Genomic DNA, 20,271 nt, shown 5'->3' with positions numbered 1-20,271 from the left:
CACAAAATAAATGCCACTAGTTTTTTTTATAAAAAAGAATCATGTTTGGGTGTGAATAAACAACAAAAAGCAGTGATATTACACAATGTTTTCTCATACACATGAATGTTGTTGAAACCAGTTAGAATAATACTAATGATCTTTAAGATGTTATTTAAAAAGAAAAACAATTTTGAGAAAATGCTTTATTAACAATTATTTACAATGTAATTATAAAAGAGTACTTAAACATTAAACAGCCCAGTTGCCTTCCCCACCCAAGGATTTTCTCTGACAGGCAAAGGTGGCATCACTTATTTTTAGACCATCCCTCAGTAAGTTCCACCCCTGCTTATAGTGTGGTTTCTGTGTCTCTGTTTTTGGACCCTTTTTTATGAAATTTATCAAGGAAAAGATGTTCATTTATATAATGAGAGAGAAAGACCCTCCAAAAACTGATCAAAACAGCCCTTCAATTTGTTGCATGAGCAAGTTTCATGTAAACTTAATAAACAAGTGAGTTCAGCATTTTCCAAACTATTTTACAAATAAAATAAAGGAGTGAAGGATAAGGGGAAATTTAAAGCCATGATTTAAAAAAATACAAAACGTAAGTCTTTTATTTACAACTGATATCATGAAAGCTGTCATTAGTATACTACATGGGGTAGACACTGATAATTTGCTAAATGAAGAGCGCACCAATAATTTCACACAAATGTTAACTGTCTTTATTGAAATTCCCTTGCATTTTTTTTCACAGGATACCTGGTCACTATTTAAAAGCATAACTACTATCTTATACTTAATACACCAAATGGTCAACTCCAGCACATTAGGTATTTCAAAGTGCAAATTACATGATCTCATCATCACTTGCTTCTCTGATATTATTTGCACTAGTCGATTCCAAAATGCAACACATGGCAAGCACAACTATAAAAATTTGTGTGAGGTTTTGAGGACAATTAAACCAATGCCTAACATGATGTGTGCACAGTAATAATGTGTTAATCTATAAAAGCATGTAAAACAATACTAAACAGAATGTGTGTGTGATTTGGATCTTCAATGTAGCTTTAACAATTTTTCAGTCATATCACTACCATGTCTGCAGTGTGGCAGTTTAGTGATGTTTAGCAATGGGGCATCATGTCCCAACCAGTCACATTATCCTGACACCAAGCCATCCAGTCCTAACACTAATCTCTTAATGCTGAGCACCTAACAAAGCAGCTGTTAGTACCATTTTTAAAAGTCTCCAGTATGACTCGGCCAGGGTTCGAACATGCAACCTCCAGCATCCAAGGCTGATGCTCTAACCACTAGGCCACAGGAGTGGCCCAATGCTGAACAGAAAAAGATGTCCAATTTTATTTCAAGATTTCAGTTGTGGTCATATTGACCAGCTAGATAATTCTGGCTACCAGGAACACCAATAACAACAATTACTAACAATGAGCTATTAGAAAATAGAAAATAAAACTTCAAAAGCATAAATTCCTTTGTCATTTTTGTAAGAAGTCAGATAAAATAAGGCTTCATTTTCCTTCCTCTGCATCCATTCACACGGTCTCATGTCTCAAATACTTTAATAAATTGCATCTCAATGGCTCTTAAACTTTAATAAGAAGCGATTCATGGTATTTGGAATCTGCCTGATTGTGACGTGATGTGGATTTTAAGTGTAGCTTTAACAATTTTTCAGTCATATTGCTACAATGTCTGCAGTGTGGCAGTTTATAGTCATGTCTAGCACTGTGGCATCATGCCGTAGACATGCAGCATGATGTCCCAGCCAGTCACATTATCCTGACACCAGGCCGACCAGTCCTAACACTAACCTCTTAATGCTGAATGCTCAGCGAGGCAGCTGTTAGTACCATTTTGTAAGTCTTTGGTATGAGTCAGCCAGGGATCGAACCCATGACCTCCTGCATCCAAGGTGGACGCTGTAACCACTAGGCCACCAGAGCAGTCTGCCTGATTGATTTGGCTGTATAAAAAAAAGTCTGCTTTGGCTGTATAAAAATAACCTTTCTTATTTTTTTAGTTCCACTTGATACTGCTACTAAAATTTTCATTACTTTACACTGTCTCTCAAAAATCATTGAGATGCATGCATAAAATAGTGAGATATACATGTAAAGAATTAAGAATTCAAGAGTGGCAGGAGTATGACTAAGTTATCCTATAAATACCTACTTCATTTCTCCCTTCTTTTTTTTCTGTTTTTTTTAGTCGTGGAAAACAGTGAAATATTAACTTCTAACAGTATTAAAAGCAAAACAACCACATAAAACTAAATAAATAAAACTAAAAAAGCAATTAATTTTCAAACTTGGGGTGGGGTGCAACTTCAATAAAAAAAACAAAAGTTATTTTCTTAAAGAAAAAAAAAGGCATCTAAATCCCTTCAAGTCATTCAACAAGGCTCTATTTCTACCGATATCCTTTGTTCTAGCATCAATCGGTTGCATCGTAGTTTTCCGAGTGCTAAAGCAAGGTACAACTTGCTGCAAAGCAGGTAATTCATAACACTAAATAAAATATTAAAGCAGATTGGGTTATGTTAACGCCTGTAAACTAGTGCACTAAAAAAAAAAAACATCGATCAATAACACCAGAGCATATCAAACAAAATAGAAACAGTGCGCTCATTCAAGCGTTCAACTCAACCGTAAACAAGCATCATGCAACAAAAAGATCGAAAGTACAACACCAAAATTATCTGTTCTCTTACTGTTCCGTTATAAATATTGGTTATGCCGGCGATAAAATTTTCTCTCTATGTGTCAAAATTCGATCGACAGCCTCACCTCATACAATCTCGACGCGTCAACCGCCATCGCGGAACAACGAAGTGATTACTGTTATATTGCTTGTACCCGGTAGGTGGCGGTAAATCCAATATGGCATCCTTCGTTGGACGGTTTCGTCTGTCAAGTCTAATCACAAGGTAGACCGTTGCTTATCACTTTCTCGTCTGCATGGTGAAATATAGGTGATATTTCTTTAAATTAAAAAAGTATCAAATGGGCATTATTGCAATGATGAAAGAAATATTATATGAATTTAGTTTTAATGTTTTGACGATAACTAGGAGATAAGACAGTTGTCAAAGTTCAAAGTGCTTCCACCTACTGAAACTTAATGTGACCTAAAGGCCTACCGGTATATTGAGCGAAAAGAAAGGTACTGTTTTGGGGTTTGCCACACCCCTTTAAAGTAATAAATAATAAATGAAATGTCAGGATTCTCTGCATTTATATATTGATATCAAAGTGTAACACCACGGGCAGTATCCCATATATAGTCCTACATATAACACCTTGACGCTAATTTATGTTAGCACTAAAAGTAAAACCAACATGCGATATGTCTTACATTGTAGGACTACCCATATATAATCGACGGATATATAACTAATTGGAAACTACAGAGGACTGTCAGATATCACCAGTTTCCTTTTATATGCAAATGAGATTCCATGTGGACGGGTGTCCTAAAAGATGAAAGGCACAACAGTGACGAATTTGCCCTCGGGCAAACATATAATTCAGGTTATCTGGGAGACAGGTTTAAGCTAAATGCAAGTTGGAAAGCAATTTATATTGTGTACCTTTCCTATTTTAAGTTAAAATTGAGTATTTCAGTAATAACAGTACCAAAAGAAAAATAAACTTTTCTCGTCAATTCTGATATATTTTATTTGTAATTTGAATATGCTGAAAGGAAAAATTTAAGTGAAACATTTTCATTATGCTGCTATTAGGTTACACTTAGTTCTCAGTTTTAAATTATCAACATTGATAAATGAAATTTTTAAAAAATTACAAATGATTAGCAATGCATTTTTCAGTGTACTTTGAGTATAAAAATATAAAATTTTATTTATGAATTGTGTATGGATTTTATAAGGGGTTTACAAAAGCCATGATTCAAATATATGCAAATTCAAATTCATCTTTAATTATCATTCTTCCAAAAATGTACATAAAAGCCAAAATATATTACACCAATGAATTCTCGCATCTTCTGATATTTAAAGGATATATTGATTTCTTATGTTGATAATGAAAAATATAAGCTGCGTGGTTTACAATATACATACTAATAATTAGCTTCTCTGGTCTCTTCAGCTTTTTGATCAGCAGATTGCTTGGAGTCTTAAACGCATAATAATAAAGAATGGATGATATTTTGTGGGGACCTGGGTAGGGAGCTTCCAATGCCGTTTTAATACCATAGGTGTGACATAATTTAGAAGAAAAGATTCACAAATCTCATAATGCAGGTATGAGCTCTGAAGCTGTCAGAAGAATAAAAGGTATAATGACTGAAGTTAATCACCATGTACAGCAGGGGAATGTCAGAAGAAATTTAACGTTTAATCTGCTTTGATTTTTGCTGAGTCATTAGCCATGTACATCATTTTCACTGCTTTAGAGTTATTCATTTAATAAAGAATCTGTTAGAAAATTATTAGCATAGAAATAATTTCTGAATGCAGTTTCTTAACATCCAGGCATTTTCTTCAGCCATGTCTTGATGTGGTCAGCATCAATTTGAGTGTATTTCTTTCAGTCATGTATCTTTGAAGCAATATAAATTGAGTTTATTAGTTCATGTTTTGGAAATATAAATGCGTTATATATTCCATAAGAGTAAGGCTCAAAATTTACACAGGCTATGTTTAAATTACAGCCTGTAAAGATTCACAGAATTGGTAAACGTGTAAACAAATAATCATGTAACTCGCCCACCCAAACTAAATGATATATTTCTACTCAACATACATCAATGCTTAAAAGGACTGTTTACATGGATATTTCTGTTAATTTCTTTCTTTAACTACCAGTATGTGTAATTTTTACAGGAAATGTGGCAAAAAAACAAAGCTAGAATCAATCATAGTGCAGATTACACATCATGTTGATTTATTGATAATGCTAATAAAATTTTACTTAAGTTACCAGTATGTTCATTTACCTTGAAAACATGTTTGTTACCAGAACATTTAATTAGTAACATTTGTATTTTAAAGAAAAACTGTTACAAGTTTGATAATCGCTGTATGGTTTATTGGTCATTATAGATCAAACAAAGGCATTCCATATAGGTCATTCTAATGCATTTATTTATCTTTTTTTGCTTCATGTATGTAGCAGAAAACAATATCAAGATGATCCTAAGGATGTTCTATGTTCTACTAAATTGTCAGATATATTCAGAATTGACATACCTTAGGGATAAGTTGAGTTTCTAATTGTTTTGATTATACAGTATAATTTAGGTTATTGTGAACCATGTACACATTTAGAAGTTTTGGTAAATATTGCAGTAATAATTGCATCATTATTAGAAAATGATATTTTCTGAAATAAATTGGGACTTTGGCGATATTTTATGATGAATTTGACCTTTGTATATTGATGCTATGCAAGATAATATAACCCGTAAACCACATCCATTTTGATCATTGTTTAAAAGTATTTAAAGAAAGTAGATGCAGGACTAGGGCAAGTGTCTTTAACAAACAATTATTTGCCATAATTTGAACTCCACTTGCCCAAAAGGACCATAATAAATTCTTCATGATTATTTCCACACATTATGACAAATTGCTATAATAAAAGAAACAATATAAAAAATAACATTTTCTTCTGTTTATCTATAGTTTTTACAACTCCTTGTACATGATTTTACCAAACTTTTTGTAATTTTTATTCATGGTTGTAAATTGTGCAAATTCTCTTTACTTATATTTTCCTTACCTGACTAGGGTCTGTTCTAGGAATATTAAATGGGTAAAATTACATAGGCTCTATAAATAGATGCTTATGTATGTGGTTACCGTTGCTAACAATAATCTTAATAAAAGGGCTTAGTGATGACTTTGGGTTAATTTATCATTGGCTAATGGGGTTTGGACAGTTCTAGAAGAATTCAGTAACTTCCCATTGGCTGGGCTAGGTCACATTGTTAGGCAGTTTTGAGATAAATTAAGTAGTAAGAGCTGTCACATATGGAATATTGTGAAATATAGTTGTAATAGAAGGTATATATAAAGGGAGAACTGAGCTGTCAGATTTATTCCTATTTTGGAGTCATTCTTCTTATGTTCCTGTTGTAAGTCTGCAGACGTGTTTTATGTTGTACTTTGATATTATTGGAGAGGAAAACATTTGTTTGGACTGTTCAGTGGAAAAATAGATAGTGTTCATGATTTGGACAATATTATTATTCTTGAACTGTCGTGAAATATTCCAGGGGTTCTGAACAATGCCATCTTGACAATGTCACGATTCTTGACAGACAAGTGTAACATTCAGGATTCAAAACTTATGCAGAGCTTTCCATTCTTTTGGATTTTCATAAAACTTTATCTGGATTATTTTGGATTCACTTCATAATACTGTATGTTCCTCTCACATTTTCATGTAATTATTTTGTCAAGTTTTTCCAAACTTACTGGTTTTGTGTCTTTCTGTTACTTAGTTTATGAACATAGAGTCAAAACACTTGACTCATATTTTCTCTGTTTCTTTCATTCTCAAAATACTTTTGTGTATATAATGACGTGTACTTTAGGTGACGTTTATTCCTTCAGAATGACAGACTTGTATAAATCCCTGTGATATATATATCTGTACTAATTGACAATGATACCCAGATTTTGACAGTGTACAATAATGTAAATTTTATTTCAGTATGTTAGTTATATTTTTAATTAGGGCTTTGTACAAAAATGCACTATTTTCAGGGAAAAAAGATACTTTATGATTGTCTTTGCCTTTTCCTATTTTATGTGTTAATTATAGATTTAATTTAGGTTATGTAAAAATGCACTATTTTCAGTGGGAGTCATTTGTGATTGTTTTTACTTTTCATTATTTTCTTGGCCTATTGGTTTTTTCATGCTGGAGAGTAAGCATAAATCATTATGTTGGAAAACAAAACTTTAGTCTTTGCTTGAAACATTTTTTCTGAATTGCTCACTTTCTTAGTTTGGGTAAACTGACATCATTATAAAAGAAAATCTTTTATAAATGAAAGGGTGGGAGTGGAAGAGTGAGTGCTTATTCTGAAAAGTTGGTCTTATTGTCATGGGGTTTTCACTAAAACACTTTTTTAGCAATATGTAGATGGTTCTGAATGAAAATGGAACTTATTTGAAGTCCAACATGACGCCACAGTGGTCATCCTAAATTTCTTTTATTACTGCTCCTTTTACATGAATGTTTTCACTTTCTGTAATATTTAACTTATTCTGGTTGAAAATGGCACAGATCTGACCACCAACATATCTGAACTTATGTGACTGAGTGTTGAAAACCAGACCCATTGGACATTGGGCTCAAGTCAATGGTCATTGCTTTCATTTTTGTATTTTATGAAGCTTATGAATGCTGTGATTTGTATATATAAATGTGGATTTAGATCAAACATTTGTAAACTGTATTGAATACATACAAATGAAGAAGTTTATATTCAGCACTTTGACATTGATGTTAAAGGCAAATGTCTTATCTCCAATTTTAGATGTATTGTCTAGTGCACATGATATCACAAACAAGTATGATTGGATTTTGCCAAAGCCAGTTAATGGATAAATTTGATGAATAACAATCAAAAAATATATAGATTTAACCAAATTAAGTACTTGTTTTTCCTCACTATGGCTCATTTTCTTACAGAAGCAAAACCCTACTTTGAAAATAAAGACATCTTGGGATTTTAGGGCATCATCAGAAATGAAACTTTTTCCCATTGGTACAGTACACTCTGGAAAAACTGAACCTATAGTGTATCCACACACATGTACATGGAATTTTAAGCCTTGCCCAATGATCCATTTTAACTGGTCATTGGTGGTTTGATACAGGGCAGGCTGACCTATTATTGGTTACCTGTCCTGTTCTGTTTAATAATTATTTGATCTTTAATCACAGTATGGCAAGTAATAATAAAGGACCCTTTGGGGAATGCATTTTAATTGTGTTCACAAACCCAAAAAGTTCACTATGCATTCCTTGATTGCACTACTCAGTGCATTTATATTACATCAAATACTTATAAATTAATAATATTTCTTCCAGAAAAATTTTTAAGATGGTTTTTCATTCCCATGTATTATTAAATGGGAAGAGAAACAAGGATGGACAGTTGCTATCTTTATTCCTCTGTGCAGTTAAATATATGAATGTTTACCTTTCTGTTTTCTGAAATGGATGCAACAATGGTTCAATTTAAAGATTATGTACAATAGAAAATTTTCAGATTTCACATCGAGATGAATATAACACTTTCTTCTAAGAAGAGATAGTGGAATTGAAGTTTTAGGTATGCAAGGACCAAGTACAAACTGAATGGAATCCTATGTTTATCATTGAATAAGAGTATGCACACTTATTGGCTGCAATTTTTTTGTATGTCTTCATGCTGCTTATCATGTCAGTCTTTCTTGTCACATTGAGCTCTTCTGGTTAAATTAAGTCAACAAGTACTGTACAAATTTCAGTAGAATGGCACATATATTAGTAACATATTAGTTACTTTAAACATGATAATTTATTTTAGATTGCTGATTGATTAACCAATTATTTGATTATTCTTGTCTACCCTAGTTGTATGTCCTGAAATTTGATTAATAAATTTGGCATTTTACCACTGTTTTGTTACTAATTGCATTTTATTGAAATTTAAGATGGAATATTTTTTGAACACTGGAAAGCAAAACTTCTGCTAAAGAACTAAGTCAGAGTCATCAAGATGTTAATCATGCCTTTTCATGTGGATTAAGCAGCTTAGTGAACAAGAATAGTTCAAGGTAAATTTGATTATATGGCTCTGTTTGAGTTAGTGTTCTCATGGCAATCAAATACTTATTTAAAATGTGCCAGAAACATCTGCTGGAAATTAAACCAATAATAAAAGTTTATATGGATTGTACATGCCATAATACAGCATGGACTCTGCTTATGGCTGGAGCAGTAGGCTGAAAATGTTTGACTAGATGGCTAAAAATAAATTGTTTGCAAACATTTTACATTTTTATACTTTCTTTATGCATTCTTAGTCTAATCATCTCCATAACATAAAATATCACAATACTTACCTAGAGCTCTGACTGTTGCTGATTTTAATCAACAGTACATTTATATTGTTGTGGTCATACAGTTGAAAACCACTCATTTCAGTTGTTCACTTGTACAGACTCCTACCATATCTCCATAGAATGTAAATTCCCAAATGATTTAAATCAATTATCCAAATGACCTGTTTCCAGATAAAATCATTGGCTGCTCATGGGTCTCGATAATCACAAGTTTGCTGTTAATAGAAGACATACATTGAAGGAAATGCATGTAGGTAGTTAAAGGTGTTTTGCCTATTATCATGTATATACATCATTTAAATGACGTTTCCATTCCTCTGTTTTTACTTCTTTTAGGTGTTCACCTTTTCTACAACAGAGTCAACGTAAGAGCATTAGACTTACAGCCTTTCCCATGGGTGCTCATGATGCTGAGTTTGAGGAGGCTAAAAAAAGACTGAATACACTAAAAGAGGATCCTGGAAATGAAAATAAGCTGAAGATATATGCCTTATTTAAACAAGTAAAATGATAATTGGCTCATGCTTTGTATTATAACTACAGTGGGATGTTATTTGACAAACTAGCTCTTCAAAAGTTTCCTGTTTTAATAATATTCTGCTTAAAATCCATAATTATATATGTAATTTATGTATCCTTATTTTAAAACTAATTTTATAGGTAGACATGTCAGAAACATAACAATCCAGATTTATGCTTCTCATAAGACCAGCTTTCTTCAGCGAAGAAATGATATCGATATGTCTGTTTCTTTAATTTCTCATTTTGATCATTACAAATAACAGTTAATATTCTGGCAATTGATTCGCAGTAACTATATTAGTTCTTTGTAGGTCTATGACCCTTGAAGTCCTAGACATGCCAGTTTTCATAATTCAAGGCTTTAATAGGAAGTCCAGTTGAGAAAAGTGGTAGTCCATTTGTGGGCAGATCATTGGTACATTCTAAGCAAATCATTCTAGGTTTACCATAATCAATCTTATTTGATTTTTATTAATAATATCCTCTAGTTTTCAATTTTTACTTATGTATTAACAAATTTGGAATATTGCAAAGCTTTTTCCTCACTAGCATTTTTATGGTAAACCTTTGTGGAAATTCTGCATCCAAAAGTTTCAGACTTTTAATCAACTCATGGGTCCATGACAAGTTATTTATAGTCCATGGACTGCACAGCCTTAGAATATTTGGGATCCAAGACCACTAATTGATGCTCTATAGAATGCACAACCTTAAAAGGCTGGGTGTCCAAGACTAATATTTTGAGGCTCCACAGGATGTTGAACCTTAAAATGTTGTGGTCTGTTACTGTTATTTGATGGTCCACAGAATGCACAGCCTTAGAACACTGAAGATCTGAGTTTGAGAGTCTGGGATGCACATCAAGTACTTACAGACAGATTTGTAAACACATGATGAAATTCTTATCTTTATTACAGTGAATGTCAACTAATACATTTGTATTGTCTTATCCAGGTTACTGTTGGAAAATGCAATACTCCTAAGCCTGGAATGATGGACTTTGTGGGGAAAGCAAAATGGCAAGCATGGAGTAGCCTTGGGGATCTTAAGCAGGTATTCTAGCACATATGCCTGTATATGGGTATGAAAACAAATAATGCAAATTCCACTCAACTTGTCATCTTAAATTTGAAATGTGAAATCACCGTCATGGTTTAGGTTGCAGATTCTGTGTTGTAATATTTTTGTACAGTCCGTTCATTCACACATTAGAATAATTGCATATCACCATTTGGCAATATGTGTTATTTATTTAATTTATGAACAGTGACATAAATATTTAACTGCTTTATTGGAATCTTTAGACATTGAATGAGAATGTTTCCATTTGTATTAGTGTATAATACAAAATTGACCTATGTGACCTACTTTTTTCTGGATAACAATATGTCAGTCACTGCCAGTTTCTAACTGGTTCAATTTAATAACATCAGAGATCATCATTTTAGACAGAACAAAAATATCAGTGTTTCTGGTAACAGGGCCGACCCTATTTATGCTTGATTGTTTATGGCTCTGACTAGACTAGAGCTGTACACTGAGTTCACAAAGTCATACATGATGGACATTGTGGCTTCTGAATTTTGCTATGTAATAATGTAACACACACACACAATCACATGTAGGGGAAGAAAAGAAAGCTCAGCTTTATTTTTCAATACTGAAGTATTTGACCTAAAAAAAATTATGAGATTACTCCACCTACTAATTAGCATGGTTATTTAATTACAAATGGAGATTTTTTTTCTCATTGGCAAAATCTTGCCAGTGACAGGGCTTGTAATGTGTGGTGAGCACAACATGTACATGGACCAGCTGGGTTTCTGACAGACTGCTTGACCAGTCCTCATGTGGGAGAAATATGCCCACAGAACTGAGTAATTAACTTGGTTAGGAATCCAGTGGAATTTCTTGTAGTTGATTGACAGTCATTGTACTAAGCCAATGTAAATCAGTATAACAAAATATTTATACAATCCTGTTGCAAGATACCTGGGTTTAGTGTGCTTCATTTTGGGGTATATTGTCATGTTTTCTCTAGGATCTGTGATTATGTGAATCCCACTAAATTTAATGAATCCCCATCCCTTAAAAATGAGTGAGCACAAACACAGTGAACATATAAAAAAAATTCATGAAAAATAACAAAGCTAAATTTGATCATGAAATCACATGATTTCTAAATCAAAATTCCTAATGAAGCATATACCAAGTGACACTTTTGCAGTCGAGCAATGAGATGCTTTCATTTTTATTAATACCTAACTATTAAAATATTTTACCAACTGTATTGGATGAGGTACAGTGGCGGACATGCATTTTTCAGTATTCAGTGGTAATGTCTCTGGTGTTACATACAGTTCTAATGCATATGATGCATTGCAATTTTCATAATATATTATCTATGTTGCTGTGCCAATAATGGAGATAAAGAACAAAGTGTAATCTTTATTCATTAAAAGTAATTTAACATGCACATTTGTTGAAACAAAATATTAACATTAAAAAAAACTACCCCCTCAAAAACACGAAAAATTTTCTTACTTACAAAAAGGCATGGTGAAATTCTGCCTGTTTGAGTTTCCTTGAGAAATCACTATATTGTAAATTTAGCTTAATATTGTCTCATAGTTTTGATATATAAAGACTATAGTGAATGAATTTGAAAGGTGTTATATGTATTGCCTGTATTGAAGTTATTTCAAATTTTTTATGTGATCAATTATAAACAATTAGAGATTTTGTTATGGAGGGAACCTTATTATAAATTTTACGGCAGAATGTGTCATGTACTTTATATATTAACCAGTAATGGTTATACAATTTTACCTAGTTCTTGAAGTCTGTTTTCTACATTTCACTGTATGAAAAGAGTTAATTCATACATTTTTATATTTCATAGTGGCTCTTTTGTTTAATTAAAAACTATATGAACTCATGGTTGTACAACATTATCTCATCTGCTGTGTTTTGTCTCATTAAATTGTTGCAACAAACTGCTCAGTTTTCCACTGTTTTTCAAATTGTGTTATTGATCAAATAATTTGATACAAAGTACTTGTATCTGGTAGACAGAAATGCGCAGTGTCACAAACACACATTCATAGCAGAAAAATCAGACACAAACATTAAAGTGGCTGTTTATGTACCTGTAATGAATTTTGACATAGTTTGATGAAAATATGCTAACCTGACATAGGTAAAGTTTTGAATTTTTTGTTAGTTGCACATTAGTAAAGTTATTTTGACCAAGGTCTTGTATTGTATTCAGATGATTTTTTATATGGTCAGGCCGTATAATTTGCCTAAATGTGTCTGAACATTAATGTAAATGTTGATGCATACATATTAGCTCCTTAGGAACTCAGTTAAAAAAGATATGCAGCATGTGCAGCCCTTGAGCTGTACAGTGCATATGGTCTGTGTATTGTGTGCCAATTAAGGGAATTTACATGATAATTATATTTAGTATCCATCAGAATTTAGTGTTTTCCAGGTACTACAACCCATTCAAAAGATTCTGATTGAAAGTAAATACTGATACTATTTGTTTCCATGGTTACACATGCTGGTTTGTTTATTTCCTTCTGATCAATCCCAGAACATCCTCACATGAACCAACATTTTATATTCGACCTAAGTTGGGATGAAAGTTGTATTGTCTTAACTTTCTTAACACGTGGACTTCACTACATTTCACTTTAACAACTTTATAATTAACACAAAACATTTTATGATGTATTGAAAGAAAGGCAATTGTCTATAAAAAAAAATATTCTAATTTTTTTGTCAAAATTTCAATAAAAATGCATAAACAGTACCTGTTTCAACACGGAAAAATTGTGGATGTTTTGCACTTGTGGTATGGTAGAAGTCAATCGATTTTGGGGTCAAAAGTTCACTGAATGAAGAAAAATGGTTTCTGCACAATAATATTAAGTTTCAAAGTCACAGTCCTGGACCAAGTTTTGTAGATGCCCTACACTTATGGTAAGGAAGAAGAATGTTGAATTAGGGGTCAGAAGGATTGCACTTAGAGCAATAAAGAAATCTGTAGATTCTGAGGTCTAATGGTCAGGGGTCATGGTTTGGTAAGTCTGCTTAAAAAATGATGTATTCTGCACAATAAGTTTAGTTCAAGACCTTGTTCCTTGACCAAATGTCAATGTCAGTGAGACCCATTGGTCAAAAATCTCCAGTCAATTATGTCCAACAGGTGCTTACATCGAGGACTATTAAACACGGAGCAGACATGTTATTTGCTATTCACAGTAATCTTGTTGTAGATGATGAGATAGGAAACTGGTATTTTGGTCTAATCCATTGCTACAACAGTGAATATCAGATTTTCATCTTTACCTCAGTAAAAGAGTTCCTGGCTCTCAGAAATATGTAAACATTTAATGTAAAGAACCTTAAAATCTCAAGAGGATTACATTTACCATCAATATAATCAGTTAACTATCAGCAATCTTTACAATTTGTATAGTGCCACCCTTTCTGTATTTTGTGGTGAACTGGTATATGATTGTTACTTAAAAGTGTTTTCACACAATAACTATAACTCAAGTTCTCCACCTTCTACTGTTATCAAACTTTGTAAATGAGGAAGAAGCTTATCTATTTTATATTCAGAGGTCAAGGTCACTGTGACAAAGGGAAGAAAAATTATTTCCAAATTATTTCCAAACAAGAACATAAGCTCTACTTCACACATCTAGACCCATCTTTGAAGATAGCATGTACTTCAGATATGAATGAAACTTATCAATTTAGTATCAAAAGATCAAGGGTCAAGGTTACTGTGACTGGCAGAAGAAAAACTGTTTTCTGACAATAACAGTAGTTCCACATCAAAGACCTGTACCAAATTTTGTGGATGCCTTATGGTTGGAGAAAGGAAGAAGCTTATCAGTTTTGGGTTGAAAATGAAATGTCAGGATCAACTTGACTGAAAGATGGGATTGTTTCTGCACAGTAACTTCATTACTACATCACAGACCTGGACTAAATCATAGATGACTTTCACTTAGATTAAGTTCAATCCTACTGACTTTGAGGTCAAAAAGATCAAGGTCACTATGGCTGAAAAATGATTTTTGAACAAAAACTAAACTTTTTGTGCACTCATTAAAGTTATGGATGGATTATACATTAAGGAAGAAAAAATATTGATTTATGGTTGTAAAAGCCAAGGGTCAAGAAGAAAAATGGTTTTTGCAGTATAACTTTAATTCCAGATTATGAACAATGGCCAATGTTTGTGGAAGACTTGTACTTAAAAGGTATGGAAAATGCCTTTTGATTTTGGGGTTGAAGTGTATGACCATTGTGACTCAAAGAAAACTAGTTTTGTACAAATGTTTTGTTCTTGAGTTAATTGATCAAATATTGTGGATAGCTTGTACATTGAATAAGAAAGGAACATGAAGATATTTAGGTATAAAGCAAAAGTCATGGGGAGTCTAATACGAAAAGAGTGCTTTTCACAGAGTAAGCTCAGTTCAGAAATGCATACAACCAAAAGACAAGGTCACTGAGACCGATAAGTCAATAATTTCCAGCATCAACCATGCCTTACTTATTGCATTCAGTGAGAAATACTAAAGATATTATATGAGGTAGCCTTGTTAAAATAAGTAGACTCTAATAATTACATGATATGTAAAGTATTTATCTAGTTAAAACAAGTTTTATATTTTCCCTAGCATAAAAAGACCAAACAATTATGTCTGCATTAGCCCCAGACCTCAAAGGTGATACATAAGTGACAGTTAATGTCAACATTGTCCAAATTTCATTTTGCCTGGTAGGGAATAGAATAGACTGTGCAGGGCTAAGGTTTGTGTTACATTAAGATATATTGTTTTGCTTGAGTTTTTCTTGCATGTGTCAATATTGGAATGGGTAAGAGTTTGGTGTTACATGATCTGCCTGTTATCACTATTGCATTCAGCATACCTTTATTAGAGTTCTGAGTAAAAAAAGTGGTTGCTTTATGAATTTTCTTTCAGCTCTCAAAATATTTTTGAAAAATGTGCTTGTAAGAAATAGATACAATAATACAAAATGATCAGGTCCTGGATAAATGCTATTGAATCCTATGTAAAATTGACTCAGAAGAGTTATACTAACAGTACTCCCTCACTTTCGTGCTGTCATTGAGAGCCAGAGATGTATACCACCTATTAATGAAGTACATTATTCATATAATGTTACTTCCACTTAATGAAATGTGATTCATAACCATACCAACCTCATAACAGGAAGAGTGTTATAATGAATGGCCTTATAGTGAGGAAGTTCTGTATTATGATAACCATAGCCACACAACTAGTTTGATGACACCCAAACCACCCCACCTCATGTTTCTTTAAGAAGCACACACTACAACCCAATCTTCTGATTATTAACAGTTTCAAGATATTGCCATGGACTCAGGATTAACCAGCTGTGCACCATAATGGGGTTGGGGTGGATATTTACTACTGTATGTGAATTCTCCATATGTTAATAGAGATGTTTCTTTTAAGGTATTAATGTTACATGTTTAGCTCATTGGACCTTGGGCAGTGCAAGAGCATGTAGTTGTGGCAAATTAGTTGCTCTGTGGTTACATGAATTTTAACGTATAGCTATTTCCGATAATGCTCCACTTCATAGGCAAGTTCTCAGACTTCCTGCAGTCCATGGAGTCAAATATTACTGAATTACTAGTTGGCTAATCCTATATTTATGATGCCTGTAGGAAATATCTGTCAATAAGATTTAGCTACTGGTATTACCATATTGATCTTTATATTACACTTGACTTGTCAAGGTTTGACATTTTACATTCAGCACCGATTTTTGCACAAATTAATTATCTGTATTACCCCATTTAATACCAGATTTGTTTTCTCCATCATGTGGTTGCTTGACGGGAACATCATGACACGTGTATTAAATATGAAGTTTCACGTTGTTCGTGTTTCGCGGTAAATGAATTTTTCATCGATCAAGTTCTTATGGACACCATTTTTGTTCATTTGTGACCCATGACCTTGATGGTTCGATATTACTGGTATGTGATTCACATACACTTACACTCTGATGAAGTCATGGTGAACTTATTGCCAAAACTAATATCTGAAATATACTGACTTTATATAAAAACTGTTAGATTTATTGAGTAATGCAATTTGTTTTGTGCATAGTTGCAACCTCCCCAGCAATCGCAATTCTTTTAGTATCACCATACCCTGTCATTGGTTTGCCACAGTTTATCCATTAGAGAACTGTTGTTCTGCTACTGTAAACTATATAGACAAATTAAGATACTGAGTTTTTGTCTTAGAGTTTTGTGCAGAGTAAGATATAAGATGTGAGAATGTTTTGTATACTGAAATATATTGAACCTTATTCATATGTGGTTGATATTGCAAGATTTGCGCTAGACTGAGGTTTGCCAGTTTGCCACATCGGATTTGTTGGCGGATTCGGTCTGCCAATTCTGATTGGTTCAGTACTGTCACATAGTTAAAAACCAAAGGTTATATATTGAAGTGGAAGACAGTACTTGTCAGATAACTGCAGAGTGCGGTCAAATTCCAAACCAGAAGTAACACCTGTGAAGTCCAATACCCCTTTTAGGTAATGACACATATAAATTGCTAAATAATAATAATAAATAATAATAATAATAGTATAGAACTGACAAGTAATAATAATGCTCTTTATTTTTTGCACATTATTTAGGTGAAAAGCTATTGAAATAAGCAATACTTAAAACATTTGAACGTCCGTGTTTTTAACATTATGCAGAGGCAAGCATTTTGGAAAATTACATAGGAAATGTTTGAGTAGTAAATAAATCTTCCAAATTGTCATGCATTTATCTCCCACCACATTGGTAACCTGGGTTAAGTGAATACAAAGCAATCGTCTGTTGGGGTCACTCTATGATTTCCAATCATAATTTAATTTATTTAACACTGAAACAGACTATTATGTGCTGAGACATTTTATTGAAATGATCCAGGAACAAGACATAAAAAATTAATGTCAGTATCTAGTTGTTACAATACAAGAGTGCAAGCAACGAGTGTTTCAGGAGTATATTTGTCTTATCCCAATGAATATTTTGTACTAGTGACAGCTTTAAAGTTTCTTGGTTGTGTTACTCTCATTAAACATTTTTGTTGACTTTACTGTTGAGTGGAACTTCTTCAGTGAACCCTCCCTGGCAGACAGGAAGTAGAGGTCACTTACAATATAAATAATTTGAGTATGCCTGGTACTTCTACCTTAATACCAGTATTATAAATGTGTGGAACTTTAACCATTCAAAATAAAGAATGAAATTTGAAACCTTTGGTTTGCAGTTTCTTTGAAATTGCGATATCTCCTGCTGCAGATTGTTGGCACATTTTTCACATATTGTATGTACACCTAGGGACATTTAAAATGATAAATTCCTGTTATTTAGTGGGTTGAAGGTAGGAACTTAATGCATTTGAGGGGAGAGGACCACAACTGGAAGGCAGGGGATTGTATTGGTGGTTATAGTTTATATTGGCTAAACAAGTTTTGTGTTCCAAATTGTCATAACAGTGTATCTGCAATTGAAGGATGAAGCCCAGAAGCAGTACATCTCCCTGGTTAACAGTCTTGTTAAAGCAGAGACCAAGGTTCAACCAACCACTGGTTCTCGATCACAGGAGAGATTCAAAAGCCTGCTCATTCATAGAGATGGGGGAGTGTACAAAATTACACTGAACAGGCCACAGAAGAAAAATGCTATTGATTTTCAGGTAATAAGTTCATTTCAGTTTTCAGACTCAAGCTAGTATGTAATCAATCTTGTCAGATTCCTTCTTTTTAAATATGTCCACGCTGATACCTTGTTACTTGTTATTGGTGATAAGTACAGTCTAAAAAAGGGGGGTATATGCTAGGTACATTTTTGTCTAATTTACACATTTTAGTCATTTGCAATGCATGAATTTTTAAAATGATTAATCTTGAGAAACAGCGAGTGAAACTTTAAATATATCTTGAATAATCATGCTTTTATTAAAAATAAATTTCCACTCTTGCCTCTAATCTAATGTGTCCAAGTTTACACAAAACCTGTGTCCACTTCACTTGAATTATTTAAATGCTTGGAAGCATTCTAAAGAAATCTCTGTTTTAGGTTCGATATAACAGTAAAGGAAAGGACACACCTCTTTGTTTAAGATTCAGGTTCTGTCCATAAAGGATGCTTTCAGAAATCCCCCGTCATAAATATTGCTTTTTATTATATATATATATATATATATATATATATATATATATATATATATATATATATATATATATATGATGGACAGAAACAAAGATTTGTCCAAAATGTACATTCTTAAAATAACATGGAGATATCATTTATAACTGCATGTATTAATGCCCCCACTGAATGAAGAAAAATGGTGCTGATCTGACATCCAATTGGACAGAATAAAGATTTGTCCAAAATTTACATTCATAAAATAACATGGAGATATCATTTATAACTGCATATATTAATGCCCCCACTGAATGAAGAAAAATGGTGCTGATCTGACATCCAATTGGACAGAATAAAGATTTGTCCAAAATTTACATTCATAAAATAACATGGAGATATCATTTATAACTGCATATATTAATGCCCCCACTGAATGAAGAAAAATGGTGCTGATCTGACATCCAATTGGACAGAATAAAGATTTGTCCAAAATTTACATTCTTAAAATAACATGGAGACATCATTTATAACTGCATATAATAATGCCCCCACTGAATGAAGAAAAATGGTGCTGATCTGACATCCAATTGGACAGAATAAAGATTTGTCCAAAATTTACATTCTTAAAATAACATGGAGATACCATTTATAACTGTGCATATAATAATGCCTCCACTGAATGGAGAAAAATGGTGCTGATCTGACATCCAGCATGGCCACCATAGCAGCCATCTTGAAAACCTTGTTATTGCTACTCCTTCTGAATGGAAATTCATATCAACATTGTTTTCATCAGAAGACTTCTTTTGATGTCTAATTGGTACTAAATGAAAATGGTGCTGATCTGAAATCCAATATGGCCACCACAGTTGCCATCTTGAAAATCTTTTATTGCTACTCCACCTTAAAAAGTTATGTCAACATTGGAGTTTTACCTGAAGGCAAATAATGATATCTAGTTGTTCCTAAATGAAATTTTGTGCCAATCTGACATGAAATATGCCAGTTATAAAGAACATATTGAAAATAGTGTTTGTCCTTAATGAAAAAGGTGCTGATCTTAGTGGCTAATTTTAAAATTTTGTCACTCAAGATTATAAAAAATACTTTCAACACTCAGCAATTGAAAGAGAAAAAATTGTCTCATCTTGAATTATTGAAAATTCTTTTTGAACACTAAAGCATAGTTCCCTTCATTGGACTTTTTGTTCATTTTGTTTTGCATTTTTGAACCCTTTTGGATTGAAGATTGTTTAATGATCAGCTTATTAGCACACTTAAGCAAAGACCACTTGAGGTTGACAAATAAAAGTTTGTGATGCATATTTGCATGTAGATGTAGATGATTTTTTCACATTTTCATGCTATTATAGCAGTTCTTCCAATTATTTCTAAAAATTTA

The 20,271-nt window shown here is 32.8% G+C and overlaps 2 protein-coding genes across 8 annotated transcripts in view; one reads left to right on the top strand and one right to left on the bottom strand.

Annotated features, from left to right (window-relative positions):
* The window catches only part of LOC149780108 (uncharacterized), a 37,049-nt gene extending 34,149 nt beyond the window's left edge, over positions 1-2,900 (bottom strand). Inside the window, exon 1 of one of the 2 annotated variants that reach the window (XM_089936870.1) lies at positions 2,799-2,900. In XM_089936870.1, the coding sequence (XP_089792996.1) occupies positions 2,799-2,828 (30 nt within the window). In that variant the 5' untranslated portion in view covers positions 2,829-2,900. Of the gene's footprint in view, positions 1-2,722 lie in introns of both variants that reach the window. The other variant, XM_089936871.1, reaches the window with a different exon arrangement.
* The window catches only part of LOC149780107 (enoyl-CoA delta isomerase 2-like), a 39,993-nt gene continuing 22,530 nt past the window's right edge, over positions 2,809-20,271 (top strand). Inside the window, exons 1-5 of one of the 6 annotated variants that reach the window (XM_089936876.1) lie at positions 2,913-2,938; positions 3,374-3,542; positions 9,437-9,602; positions 10,577-10,675; positions 18,232-18,414. In XM_089936876.1, the coding sequence (XP_089793002.1) occupies positions 9,495-9,602; positions 10,577-10,675; positions 18,232-18,414 (390 nt within the window). In that variant the 5' untranslated portion in view covers positions 2,913-2,938; positions 3,374-3,542; positions 9,437-9,494. The other 5 variants (XM_089936874.1, XM_089936872.1, XM_089936873.1 and 2 more) reach the window with 5 other exon arrangements.

The sequence above is a fragment of the Sinohyriopsis cumingii genome, chromosome 16, assembly GCF_028554795.1.
Source record: "Sinohyriopsis cumingii isolate HCF-2022 chromosome 16, ASM2855479v2, whole genome shotgun sequence".
Lineage (NCBI taxonomy): Eukaryota > Metazoa > Mollusca > Bivalvia > Unionida > Unionidae > Sinohyriopsis > Sinohyriopsis cumingii.
Note: the sequence above shows the minus strand (reverse complement) of the source record. Positions and strands in the feature narration are given on the sequence as shown.